This window comes from Choloepus didactylus, chromosome 3, assembly GCF_015220235.1.
Source record: "Choloepus didactylus isolate mChoDid1 chromosome 3, mChoDid1.pri, whole genome shotgun sequence".
NCBI lineage: Eukaryota > Metazoa > Chordata > Mammalia > Pilosa > Megalonychidae > Choloepus > Choloepus didactylus.
This window is the reverse complement of record NC_051309.1, coordinates 140071311-140086378: the sequence shown is the minus strand read 5'-3', so window position 1 is coordinate 140086378 and position 15068 is coordinate 140071311. Positions and strand designations below refer to the sequence as shown.

General features: G+C 34.2%; 1 protein-coding gene across 2 annotated transcripts in view; it reads left to right on the top strand.

The window, feature by feature from the left end:
• Positions 1-15068, top strand: part of MFSD8 (major facilitator superfamily domain containing 8) — a 78763-nt gene that overhangs the window by 40608 nt on the left and 23087 nt on the right. For both annotated transcript variants that reach the window (XM_037830626.1, XM_037830625.1), the window contains exons 4-7: positions 5345-5585; positions 6438-6551; positions 9260-9404; positions 10431-10486. In XM_037830626.1, coding sequence (XP_037686554.1) covers positions 5345-5585; positions 6438-6551; positions 9260-9404; positions 10431-10486 — 556 coding nt within the window. The remainder of the gene's footprint in view (positions 1-5344; positions 5586-6437; positions 6552-9259; positions 9405-10430; positions 10487-15068) is intronic.

Here is a 15068-nt window from a genome sequence, read left to right as displayed (position 1 = left end):
GTCCATTAGTGTTAACTGAATGAATAAGCAATAATCTGTAAGTAAATAGTTGAGGAGGCTTGGAACACCCATACTGATATCACAGTTTCCATACAAAACAGTAATATTTCTAGTGTGCTGATTTCATCAGTATTAACATGTTTAGAGAAGAATGTTTTGAAATCCACTATCAAGCTCTTTGGAATTTCTTAGCGAGGTGGACAAAACTGAATAAGTTTACATATAATTATATAAAACTTGTAAAAATCGGCCAAATTCATTACCATACAATCATCACACAATATTATAAATGGTAAGGATTTAAAAGTATAGTTTCACGTGTATGTGAGAGAGAAAGACAGAAAGAGCAAGAGACAAATAGACAAACAGACTGACTGGCATGGGGGAGGGGATCTCTTCTAGACTGAAGAGATCCTGTAAGACTTTCCCAAATCACTAACACCTGAACTGAGTTTTAAAGGCCTACAAGATAAAAGTTGGGGCCAGAAAGTAGGAAGTTGAAAAGGCTTTCCTGGAAGAAGAGGCAAAGGGAAAATTGTGCAAAAACCTGGAGGCAAAGAATTTGGCTGAGTTTGGAAACTTCATTCAGTTCTATGTGGCTGAAAGTTAGAAATGGAAGAAGGGGGCAAGCAGGCAGAGAGATGAAGTCAGAGCGGGTCGGGGGCGGGGTGGGCAGTGGTCAGCTTGGAAACTAGGTTTTCATAATAAGCAGCTTAGGTTTAATTCTGAAAACCACATGATAGAGATCATCAGAGGTGACCAGAGGACTGGAAGTAAGATGCTATCATCACTGTAAAAGGGAGTAGGATGCACACAGAGCACAGATAGTTCAATTACTGGAGTAACAACTTCTATTATATGTAGAGCTGATATTTCCCAAACCATTTTACTTTTCTGGTACAGTTCTAGCGGATTCCAGCTCTCCAATCACTATAAAGAACAGAAGAGAATGGAAAAGAATCCAATCTTTTAGAAAGTTTCCATTGGTCTCTAGCAAATATTGTTAATATTGTTAGAGCCATACCCAAGAGTTGGCCTACTACTGTCCATGAAACTGACATTTGATTATGATCGATTGTCAGATTATGAGAATGCTTTCAAGTCACTATGCATTTAACATTCAAATTGGGTTTTGACTGCTGTTTTGAAAATTAATAAAAAATTTATATGACATGAAATTGTGATTTTGTATCTTAACAGAGGAGACAAAAGGAGCTAAAAGTGATACTTTGGGGTAGAAAATGAAAACTAGATTACTTCCTAACTTATTCTATGAGGCCAGCATTACCCTGATTTCAGATCCAGATAAAGATGACACAAGAAAAGAAAATTACAGACCAATATCTCTTAAGAAAATAGATGTAAAAATTCTCAACAATATATGGGCAAACCAAATCCAACAGAATATACACCAGGACCAAGTGGGATTTATCCCAGGAATGCAAGGATGGTTCACCACAAGAATGTCAATCAATGTAGTATACCACATTAATAGAATAAAGGGAAAAACCCACATGATCATCTCAAGTGATACAGAAAAGGCATTTGACAAAATCCAACATTCTTTCATGATAAAAAATTTGCTCAGAAAACTAGTAGTAGAAGGGAATTTTCTCAACATTATAAAGGTCATTTGTGAAAATCCCAAAGCAAGTGATGCAAGACTGAAGGCTTTCCTCCCAGATTCCCTCCTGTTACCACTATTATTCAACATCGTACAGAAGTTCTCACTAGAGCAAGCAGGCAAGAGAATGAAATAAAAGGTATACAAATTGAAACAGAAGAAGTCAAATTATCCCTGTTTACCGATGACACAATCCTAAAAATGTGATATCCTAAAGAATCCACAAGAAAATTATTACAAACTAATAACCAAATTCAGCAAAGTTAGAGGGTAAACATGCAGAAGTCAGTGGGTTTCTATACACCAGTAATGTACAGTCCGAAAAGGAAATCAAGAAAACATTCCACTTACAACAGCATCTAAAAGAATAAAATACCTAGGAGTAAATTTCATCAAAGAGGTAAAAGACCTGTACACAGAAAACTACAAAACATTGCTGAAAGAAATTAAAGACCTATATAGATGGGAAGACATCCTGTGTTCATGGATTGGAAGATTTGATGTTGTTAAGATATCAGTGCTGCCTGAAGCAATCTACAAATTCAACGTAATCCCTATCAAAATTCCAGCAGCCTTTTTTGCAGACATGAAAAAGCTGATCCTCAAACCCATATGGAATCGTAGGGGACCCCAAATAGCCAAAACAATCTTGAAAAAGAACAAAATTGGAGGACTCACACTTTCTGATTTCAAAACCTACTACAAAACTACAGTAATTAAAACAGTGTGGTACAGGCATAAGGATAGACACACAGACCAATGGAAAAGAATTGAGAATCCAGAAATAAATCCACACTTGTATGGCCAGTTTATTTTCAGTGAGGGTGCCAAGCCCATTCAATGGGGAAAGAATATTCTCTTCAACAAGTAGTACTGGGACAAATAGAAATCCACATGAAAAAGTATGAATGTGGACCTCGACCTCTCACCACATACAAAATTAATTAAAAATCCATGAATGGCCTAAATATAAGAGCTAATACTATAAAACTCTTACAAGAAAACATAGGGAAATATCTACAAGACCTTGTAGTAAGTCATGGGTTTTTAGATTTTAAACCAAAAGCACCAGCAAGAAAAGAAAAAATATATATAAAATAGACTTCATGAAAAGTTAAAACTTTTGTGCCTCAAAGTACATTATTAAGAAAGTGAAAAAATCTACAGAATGGGAGAAAATAATCGAAAACCATATATCTGATAAGAGTTTAAGTCCAGAATATATAGAGAACTTCTACTTAAAAGACAAACACTCAATTAAAAATTGGGACAAGGATTTGGATAGACTTTTGTTCTGGTTTGCTAATGCTGTCAGAATGCAAAACACCAAAAAGGGATTGGCCTTTACAAAAGGGGGTTTATTTGGTTACACAGTTACAGTCTTAAGGCCACAGAGTGTCCATCAACAATGGGTACCTTTACTGGAGAAAGACCATTGGCATCCTGAAAACCTCTGTTATCTGGGAAGGTACGTAGCCTGCTTCTGCTTGCTCCCAGGTGGCATTTCAAAATAGCGTTCTCCAAAACGTCTGCATCAGCTTCCAACGGCCATCTTCAAAATATCTGTCTCAGCTCCAGCTAGCTATGAGCTCCTTCTGTCTGAGCTTATATAGTGCTCCAGAAAACTAAACAAGGCCCACACTGAATGGGTGGGGCCACGCCTCCATGGAAATTATCCAATCAGAGTTATCACCTACAGTTGGGTCACATCTCCATGGACACTGAACCAATAGGTTCCAACCCAATCCACACTAATATGTCTGCCCCCACAAGAATGCATTAAAGAATGTGGCTTTTCCTGGGGGACATAAATATACAAACCAGTACAACTTTCTCCAAAGAAGATATATAAATGGCCAATAAGTATGTAAAAAGATGCTAAACATTATTATCCATTAGAGAAATGCAAATTAAAATTACAGTGAGATACCCTTTCACACCCACTAGATGGTTATTATTGAAAAAAGGAAAATAACAAGTGTTGACAAGGTTGTGGAGAAATAGGAACCCTCGACATTGTTGGTGGGAATGTAAAATGATGCAGCCACTGTGGAAAAGAGTTTGGCAATTCCTCAGAAAGTTAAAAATAGAATTACCATATGTCCTGGCAATTCCACTCCTAGATGGATACCAAAAGAATTGAAAGCAGGGACTTGGACAGGTATTTGTATACCAGTGTTCATCATAGCCTCATTCACAATAGCCAGAAATTTTGGAAGCATCCCAAGTGTCCATCAACAGATGAATGGATAAACAAAATGTGGTCTATCCATACAACAGAATATTATTCAGCCCTGAAAAGAAGTGACATGCTGGTACATGCTATAACATGTATGAACCTTGAAGACAATCTGTTGAGTGAAATAAGTCAGACAAGAAGGAAAAATATTATATGATTTTTCTTAGATAAAATACTTAAAATAAGCAAATTCATAGAGATAAAAAGCAGAATAGTGGTTACCAAGGGTAGAGGGGATGAGAGAATGGGGAGTTATTGCTAAATGGATATGGGTTTTGGTTTGGAATGATGAAAATAGTCTGGAAATAGTAGTGAGTTACACAGTATTGTTAATGTACTTAATGTCAAAGAATTATCCACTTAAAATGGCTAAAATTATTTTTGTTATGTTTTATGTTACACACTTAAAAAAAGAAAAAAGACAATGAAAACTAGAATGCCTAAAATGAAAGATATTTTTAAGGCTAGAACTTTTAAATATGATGTATCATTAAACATATTCACTCTCATTTCTCATTCCCCATGAACAAAAATGTGCCTAAATATTTCCATTTTAAACTATTCTAAAAGATATTCAGGAATAAAAATTTATTAAGTTACATTAAGTTGTTGTTACTAAGTTGTTGTTCTGCTTACCTGTACTTGTTTAAATTTATTTCCTAAAATTTAATGGTTCTTAATTTTCCAAAGCACTGTATAGCCTACCATATTTTAAAACAAAAATCTGTTGGTTTATTCCAAAGTCCCTTTTCTAGGCTAAAAGTTTCTATTTTCTGAAAATATTTTATTTTCTGAATTTTAGTCATTTGGTTGTTCCCTCAGTGTTCATCATGGTATGTAAACCCTCTTTAATTGGTAGCATCCTGAATTGTCTATGAGGAAAGGAAGATTTAGTAATTGGTTTAATGGGAAGATTGTCTTTCAGCTTCTGTGTTTTTATTATCTTCTTTAAGCTTTTGACTACTGTGCCTACTTTAAAAAAAATAAATTTACAAATGCTAATGACTGTTTAGCTTATGAAGTAGCATTAGTCTAATTAATTATGTTTACTTTATAAGAGTTAAAGAATGGCTCATAATTTGTTTATGATGCTGTTGAGTATAGTGTGTATGTGTTTGTGAGAGAGAGAGAAAGAGAGGGAGGGAGAGAGAGAGAAAGAGGGAAGGAGGGGAAGAGGGAGGGAGAGACTATCTTTTTAACAAGGTTTTTATAAACCAGAAATTTCCTTAATCATTCTAATCATTTTAAAAGGTTAGGCCTCCTAAGCATTTTTTTCCTTGTGTGCAGTGAAGTATTAGCACGTTTAATAACAATGTCAGAAGTCTGAATCCCTTACAATAAGTAATAGTGCTACAAAAACTGTATGTTAGAATTGTTGTGGTTTTTAAAATAGGAAATGTTATATGGTCAGACATTTGTATTTAAATTTTAAACTTTACTTTTCTTGAATAACAATTAAAGCATTGTACTTTCTTCTGCAGATTGATCAAACAGCCGATGCAAGTTTTTTGGGCTGGGTTATTGCTTCCTTTAGTCTTGGCCAGATGGTAGCTTCACCTATATTTGGCTTATGGTCTAATTATAGACCAAGAAAAGAGCCTCTTATTGTCTCCATCTTCATTTCGGTGGCAGCCAACTGCCTCTATGCGTATGTCCACATTCCAGCTTCTCATAATAAATACTACATGTTGGTTGCTCGTGGATTGGTGGGATTTGGAGCAGGTAACGTATGTGTGTGTATATGTTTGGTTGTATCAAATTCACATTTATCCTGACATTGAAGACCCTCTATCATCTGACCTCCCCCTCCTCCTCATATCCCCATTTCAAAAAGCAGATTTCTCATTGCAATCAAGTATCTTTTCTATCATTTTGCCTTTATTTATGATATTTCCATTACCTAGAGTATCTCTTTTCTCTTCCCATCTTTCTCTCATCCTTCAAGATTCAGTTCAAGTTCCACCTCTTCCATGAAGCCTTCTTAGGCTTTCCTGCCTGTTCACAGATATTTTCCTTCTCTGACATGTCTCTGACATTCTTTTATATACTGTCGTGCACTGTACACTTTCATCCTTTCTCACCAACCAAATAGTACTATTTTTGCAATTAGAGACAATTTATGCCACTTTCTAATACTCTTTGGCCCTTAGGAGTTTCTTGAACATAAGTGCTCCATGACTATTTTGAGTTGAATTGTTAGTGGTGTTTTTTTGTTTCTTATATTATAGTTCTATGCATACAGTTTGTGACACTTTTATAAATAATTGTAGCAGTCAGTAGTGTGCCATTCACTCAGTTCACAGTATTTAATGATGAAAAATAGTTTTTCATTCCTGTAATGCCATTTCTTCATTTCATCCAAAACATGAGCTATGTTATTATTACTAAAGTAGTTTGTGCCACTAATTAATGCATTTGCTCAATAAAAATCTCTTAAGTGCTCTGTATGTTCATAAAGATGAAGCAGTGACTCTACTATTGAACATTTTTTCTCCAATATAAACCCAAATTGAATTGAAATTTATAAACTGAAGAATATTTTCTTTTACTTTGAATTGTTGTATCTTTTCTTAGGAAATGTAGCAGTTGTTAGATCATATATTGCTGGTGCTACTTCCCTTCAGGAAAGAACAAGTTCCATGGCAAACACAAGTGCATGTCAAGCATTAGGTTTTATTCTAGGTCCAGGTAGGTGTTCTTCACTTGTTATTACTTAAATTTGAATTGGGAAAACTTTTGAGATTCAAATATTAAATAAAATCCAATTATAAAATCTGTAGCTGAAGGGAAAGGGAGGGATATTCAAAATTTTTGATACAACAGCAAGGCTAGGCTCTTATATGTCTTAATTCATTTAACCTTGATAACAGCTCTCTAAATTAAGTGGTGTTTATCATAATTTTACAAATGAGGACACCAACACATAGAGAGCTTAAGTAAATTGTCCAAAGTCACCCAGATAGTGAATTGGAAAACTGGGATTCAAACCTAAGCCTGTCTCACTCCAAAGTAAATGTTCTGCCAGTAACCAGCTCTGTGTGGTTACTTTCTTTTTCTGTGTTTATTAGAAACAAAATTCTTTAGACTGTATTTGAGGAAAGATATAGGAGGTTTTTTACCTTTTGCCCTTTGTACCATATCTTTAAGACTTTTATAAAGTTGAAGAAAATGAAAGAGTTAAAAAAAAATCTTCCTCTTCCAAATCTTTCATCCTTTTGCTGGGTATTAAAAATGTTAATGAGACTTAATACTTCCCAAAGACCAATTAATTTTCTGCTAAATGAGTAGGGAAATTAGTAATTTTTTTATGCTTGTAATGAAAAAGCATAATCATTATAATTGGTCTGTGCTTTGACTATTACAGTTGTGAATCCAACTCAGTTTATTTCATCATTAAACCTCCCTGGTTTCCAGTACTTCCTTCTATTCAGCCTAGAAAAGACTCAACAGAAAAGAATCTAATTAATCATTCACCAAATCTAATATTTCAGTTTAGTATTCTGCAACACCCAGCACAAATGTAGACAAATTGATCATTACTACCATTTTGTAAAATACATGAGGGCATGAGCTAAGTCTTTTATTTACCGCTCTACCTGCCAGTACCTAGCATAGTACCTGGTATAGACTTAAGTTCTCAACAAATATTTAAACATTTTATATGAATAAGTGTAGGAATGAAAAGATTAAATTACTTTTCCAATAATTAATAATCATGCCAACAAACACTAACATTTATTGAGTGCTTACTGTGTGCTAGTACTGTTTAAACTACTTTCAGTGCAATATGTTACTTAAGCCTCACCCTAAGCTTATATGCAAATTATTGAAAGAGCCAGATATAGAATCTAAGTCTGGAGAGCAAACCAGTACTTTTCTAATCTGAGTTTTGTTTCAGATCCAAATTAAAAATGATGCTAAATATATATAATTTAGGTAACAAATATACAATATTTAAGAATATTGGCCTAAAATGTGACATTTTTCTTTCTTATAATGAAATTTATTAAAGTTTTCTAATTGATTTATGGAAGACATTCTATAATTTAAATATCCTATTGATTAAAAAAAAAAAGATACCAACAAGTTGCTTTACATGTAATCCTTTGTGAATATCCATAGATCACTGTTTCTCAATGTTTTTTTCCTAAGGATCCTTTTTAGACATTTTTTTCATAATCCCCTACCCCATGAAATTTTTTTTTGCCTGTTTCTTTTTAAAATATTTTATTAAGATATAGTCACAAGCTGTATAATCTACCCAAAGTATACAATCAGTGGCTCACAGTAACATCATACACTTCTGCATTCATCGTCCCAATCAATTTTAGAACATTTTCATTACTCCAAATTAAAGAAAAAAATAAAAATATAAAAGAATTCCCAAAACATCCCATACCCTTTATCCCCTCTTATTATTTATATATTCTTTTGTCTTTATTTTATTACTCATCTGCCCATATGCTGAATTAAGGGAGTGTCAGTCACAAGGTTTTCCCAATCATACAGTCACATGATAAAAGCTATATAGTTATGCAATCATCATCAAGAATCAAGGCTATTGGATTACAGTTCCACAGATTCAGGTATTTCCTTCTAGCTATTCTAACACTGGAAACGGAAAAGAAATATTTATATAATGCATAAGAATAACCTCCAGAGTGAGCTCTTGACTATTTGAAATCTCTCAGCCACTGAATTTTATTTTATTTCTCTTCCCCTTCTGGTCAAGAAGGCTTTCTCAATCTCATGATGCCAGGGCCAGGCTCATCCCTGGGAGTCAAGTCCCACGTTGCCAGGGGAGATTTACACCCCTAGGAGTCATGTCCCTCGTGGTGGGGGAGGGTAGTGAGTTTATTTGCAGAGTTGGCTGAGAGAGGGTCCACATCTGAGCAACAAAAGACATTCTCTGGGGGTGACTCTTAGGAATTATTATAAGTAGGCTTAGCTTCTCCTTTGCAGGAATAAGTTTCATAAGGGCAAACCTCAAGATTGAGGGCTTGACTTATTAAATTGGGAGTCCCTAATGCTTGTGAGAATATCAGGAATTCCCCAGCTAGGGAAGTTTAATATTTTCACATTTTTCCCCAGTTCCTCAAGGGAACTTTGAAAAAACTCTTTTATTTTCTGTCCAAAGTACTCTGTACCCCAGAAATTGTAATACCACAGATATACTATATGTCTTTTATATAATACATGTGTGCTTTATAAATAAATAATGAAATGTTTTTTCATCCTCCCTCCCCAAGAATGAATTGTTTCCCCTTTAGGGCAATATTGCCCCTGTTGAGAATGCATGATGTAGATCGATGATTCCATAAGGTTACTTCCAATTCTGTGGTAAATGTGTCATGTTTTTTAGTCTGTGCCTCACGTGTATATTTTATTTTAATAAGTTTTTCAGACTTGTTTTGCACTTATTGGAGAAACTGGTGTGACATGGGATGCTATTGATCTGCAAATAAACATGTATACAGCACCGGTTTTACTTGGCGCCTTCCTGGGAGTTTTAAATATTATTCTGATCCTTACTATATTAAGGTAATTAGATAGAAATGGTAAAATTACTTTTGTAAATTGTGAAATAAAGTGAGCATTATCATTTTTGAAGGATAATTATCCCCATGAAGTCTTTACTTGGTTTTTGAGAGCTATACTTGTGTTCATATTTTTTTTAATTAGCTAGTGCATGTACTACTCTTAACTAAAATAATAAACAACCTGAGAAATGGGAATATATTATGAAGATCTTTAACACTTCGAGGTTTGGGCTCGATTTAGTAACTCTAAACTCTAGGGGCCTAAGTAGGGACGACATGAAAGCAGCATTTTAAGTAGGTTAATGGATTAGTATCAGTTTTAAATCTTTAAAAAAACTACTTATATTGGGAGTTTCAACCCTATCTTAATGTTTTGTTTCTTTTTTCAAAAAAGGACCTCAAGCAAATACGGCATAATGTTAAGATTTGATAACACTGGTAGAGGGTCCATGCAGAATCTTGTTTGCATGTTTGAATTATTTCCCAATAAAAAATGAGTTTAAAAAAAAGAACTACTTATTATGTACATCTCTTATCTTTAAACAATAGATGGAATTTTCCAAAACTACAAAAATTTGTTACTTTATTTTTCTTCACAGTGTTTTACCCAAGAGTCCAAAATATTTAAAATCACTGGAAAACTTTAGATACCTATCAAAGTTGATCTGTATGCTTTGGATGAGCTGAATATTTTTTCATTTTATATAATAATATAAGGATTATAACTTTTATATCTTTTATTTTATTGGTATATTTCATTGGTAATAATTTCCTTATTCAGAAGCCAGTAAAAGAAACTATATTATCATGGGAAAAAAATAGAATGTTCATAATAAATTTAGACCATTTCTTGTACTAAGCCTTCTATAAATATAATGCTTATATACAAATAGATTTATAAAATTACTTATGTTACTATACATGAACTATAACCTGGAAACACTGGATCACTGAAAATAATAAGTAATGGGAAAGCAGTAGTGTTAATATGAAATATAGTTAAATGTTTCATGTGTTTCTTTTTAAGAGAACATCGCGTGGATGACTCAGGACGACAGTGTAAAAACATTAATTTTGAAAAAGGTACTATTAATATGTTTGACTAAATTATTATAACATTATTAAAGTGTTTCTAATGATTCTGTTTGGTGTTTTGTTAATTAGCACTTGGTTTTGCTTCTGAGTAAAATACAATGGGTAATTGTGGAAGATATTCAAAACTGAATATTACCTAAATCAATTTTGTTTTAACAAAGGCCTACCCATATTAGTTATTTGGTGTGCATGATTGGCAAGGTTAAAAACATTACTAAAAATCACCTTGTCCTATTTTCAAAGAGCCAACATCTTAAAACCGTAAAATCTTCGGAATGATTTCAATAACTTTGCTATCAAATGTGTCTTTCTGTTTCAAGTAGTTCTTTGCTCTCTTATTCATGGGAATAGTTGTGGTTTCTCTTTTGTATTTTTATTATTTTGGTATTCTTTGTAAATGAACACTTTTATCTTTTAGATCTCTGACCCATAAATAAGTACCCAATTTGGTAAATAAATATATTTTACCAAGTAAACCATTATTTTAGTACTAATTACAGCCACTCTTAGGAGAGGATCCCCCCAAATAAAAGAATACAACTCAGTTCTTGCCCTCCAGGAGTTTATAGAGTTGTGGAAAAGACACAGTATAATTTTATCAAGTACTTTCATAGCCATTTCATGAAAAAAAAAAAAAAATAGTGGAAGGTAATGTTAAATGCAGTGGGGTGGAGGGCAGAAAGCTTTTGAACAGAGGAAAGTCATGACAGTGGGCAGATTTAATGCACGACTAATTCATATTTGTAATGGCCTGAACTAGGGCAGCAACTGAGAATGGAGAAGGGATAATTAGGAGTTTTTGAAAGGAAAAATCAAGATTCTTGACAGATTAGATAGGGAATATTACGGATTAGAGTCATCGAAGATGTCTACCAGATTTTGATTTTAGATAACTGGATGAATGGTAGATAACAAGAATTTAGGAAGGGAGGCTGCCTTAAAAGAAAAGATTATTTCCATTTGGGTTAAACTGACTATATAGCTATACAAGGGCAACCAGAAATCCCAGAGGCATTTGTAATTTTGGCAGTAGAGATCAAAACTATAGATACAAATTTGTGAGTCATTCAGTGAAGTTCTCCAGGTCAGAGTACTAAGGACAAAGCATATCGGTTGGGGATGCCTGTAGGTAAGTGGTAGAAGGAAAAATAGAGCTAGAGAAATACACCTGAATAAAATTATTGGATATAGGAAAACCAGAAGATTGCTGGGGTGTCAAAGCTGGGCTCTAGGAATAAGTACATTGGCAGGTTAGATGTTATAGACAGGTCTCAGAAAATGAGGATGTTGAAAGCTAATGGATTTGGTGAAGAGGCCATCAGTGACCTCTAGGAGAACAGTTTTATTTGAATAGTGCACATCAATACCAACTGGATGAGATTTAAATAAGAATGGGTGTTAACGACAAGAGCACATGGAGAAAAGCACTATTTAGTATGACAATGACATCCTTAGTGGCTTATATTCTAAGGCCAAAAAAAGTAGCAAAGGAATTTAAAACATCTTTTTGTAGTCTTATATTTAGTGTGATGTTGCTATTGTTATTTTGGAAATATGGATCAGGGTAAAAGAAGTAATTATATTAATAGGTTGGGAACCAATCCTTTTAGTGTAAGAGAAAAGAGAATCAAATATAAAATGAAAACTTAAGTTTAAACTCTATAATATAAAATTTGAAATGAAAATATAAGTACACATTTATGATGTTAATCTTTAAAAAAAACTAGTTCCTAGCTCTGACCACTGAAAAATTCTAGAAGCATTGAAAACTAGTAACAAGTACCACTAATACCCAGACTGTAGTTATTTCCTACTAAAGGGAACCATAGCACCTTGGAGAAATGACTTATTCTAGCTCTGAGGCAGTAATGTACAAAGGTATTCTTGGTATATGTTATGCCAGAATGCAAGAAAGATATTAAATTAAAATGAAGTTGTATTGAAAGAACACAAGGCAGGTTACAGGGACTTCCACTAGGCAAAGATGGGCAATTTCAATATTAAAAGGACAAACTTCTACAATTGATGGAAACACTTCGAACATAATCTCAGTCAGAAAATACACCCTTAAAATGAGAACAAACAAAAACAAACTAAAAAAAACCTTGTTAGTCACCATTGGACATTGCTAGGGTGCTTAGTATTCTGAGAATCAATTTAAACAGAAGGGAATTATAAGCATTTTTTTCTGCGTTTCCTGTATGAATTATATTTCAGGGTAACCAAACAGTTGTAGTGGGAAAGTTCTTATTTATGGTATTCTAGCTAACAAATGCAAGAGAAATGTTAGAATTAGAAAATCATTTTATAATTTCTAATGAAATAATAGAACTAGTCAACTATCATCAATGGATGTAAAATAATTTAGTGAAAGGTTGTTAGGAAACTTTATAATGGATGGATCAGTTGACAATACCTGAACCCACTGATCAGTGTGAACATGACTTACAGTGGTGTGCCAGACATTATGTGGCTCCTTGATGTGATGCAGTAGGAAGTACACAGGACAGATGGGAAGTAGTCATACCCAAAACACTGACCCTGAACTACTCAAACCTCTAGATCTAATTTTTAGTTTTAAACAAATATGGGGAATAGAGGGAGAAGTTAAATGGCACCATGAAGAACTAGGCTCACTCTACATTACTAGTGATTTGCTTTCATTAAGGACATGAAAAAAAAAAAAAAGAGAAAGAGGGACTGTTAACAATTATAAAAGAGAGATGTACTGAGTGGATATTTAGATATTGATTTGAATAAAACTTGGAAAGGCATTTTTGAGATGGTGGGGAAATCTGAATATGGACAAAGTTTCCGATGATATTAGGGAGTTGTTAATTTTGTTAAGTTTTATAACGTTATTGTGGTTATGTAATAAAATGTCATTATTTAAAGATACATGTTGAAGGATTTAGGTGTGAAATGGTTTATATAAGAAATTTAATTTTAAAATACTACAGCAGCAAAAAGAAAGGAAAGCAGGGACAGATGAATCATTGATAACTTGAATCTGGGAGCTGGGCATATGAAGATATATTTGAAAAGTTTCAAAATAAAAGCATGAGTGGTGAGGAAGTACCAGCAGTGGATATAAACTACTTTTTTAACAGGTGAGAAATAGATGCTTAAAGGAGCAATTGAGTAAAAGGAATGAGCAAGTAAAGAGTGGGAGAGGTTAAGGTGCTGAGAAAGTTTTAAAGTTTTAAAAAGAGAAGAAGTATAAGAAGTATAAGAAGTATAAGAAGTATAAGAAGTATAAGAAGTATAAGAAGTATAAGTTGGAATAGGTTAACAATATAGATATTAAATTTAAATGTGCTTAAAGAATCATCTATGGACCTTGTTAAAATTGCAGCTTCTGATTCAGTAGGTCTGGGATGAGGCCTACTCTGGATCGCCAAATACAGGATGTCTAGTTAAATTTGAGTGATATCTAAGTATTCCCATTCCGGTTTGCTAAAGCTGTCTAAATGCAAATACCAGAAATGGATTGGCTTTTTTAAAGGGGATTTCTTAGGTTACAGATTTAAAGTTCTAAGGCCATAAAAGTGGCCAAACTAAGGCATCAACAAGAGGATACCTTCACTGAAGAACGGCCAATGGCGTCCAGAACACCTCTGTCAGCTGGGAAGGCATGTGGCTGGCGTCTGCTGGTCCTCTGCTCCCGGGTTGCGTTGCTTTCAGCTTCTGATTCCAGTGGCTTTCCCTCTAAGCATCTGGGAGTCTTCTCTTAGATTCTCTAGGGGCAAACTCTGGGCTTCATCTCTTAGTTTAGCATCTCTAAACGTCTTTCTTCTGCATCTCCAAGCAACTGGGTCTGTGTGGTCTCTGAACTCTCTCTCTCCCCAAGCTCTCTTAAGGACTCCTGTAAACTAATTAAGACCCACCTTGAATGGGTGGGGTCACACCTCAATGGAAATAATCTTATCAAAAGATCCCATCCACAGTTGGGTGGGTTACATCTCCATGGCAACAACCTAATCAAAAGATCCCACCCACAATAGGCCTGCCCCCACAAGAGTGGATTAAAAGAACATAGTCTTTTGTGGAGATTCAAACCAGCACAATACCCTACCCAGATAAATTTGAATTTTGATAATCAATGAATAGATTTTTAGTATAAATATGTTCCAAATATTGCCTGGAATATTCTTTTACTTAAGTTTCAAAGTACTGCATGGAACATACTTAAATTGGAAAGTATTCACTGTTTATCTGAAATTCAAATATAACTGGGTATCTTGTATTATCATTTGCTAAACTGGACAACTCTAGTGCTATTCTGAGAATTTACATTTCTAACGAGCTATCATGTGATGCTGATGCCACTGGTGTGTGAACCACACTTGGCGGTGCAAGGATCTAGAGCTGCAGTCCAATACAGTATAGCCACTATCCACATGTGGTTATTTACATTTAAATTAAATTACATTAAAATTATCTATTCAGTCACACTCGCCACATTTCAAGGGTTCAATACCCATATGTGGCTACTGGCTCCTATATTGGACAGCGCAGCTAGAGAACATTTCCATCATTGCAGGATTCCATTGGACAGCACTACTCTAAA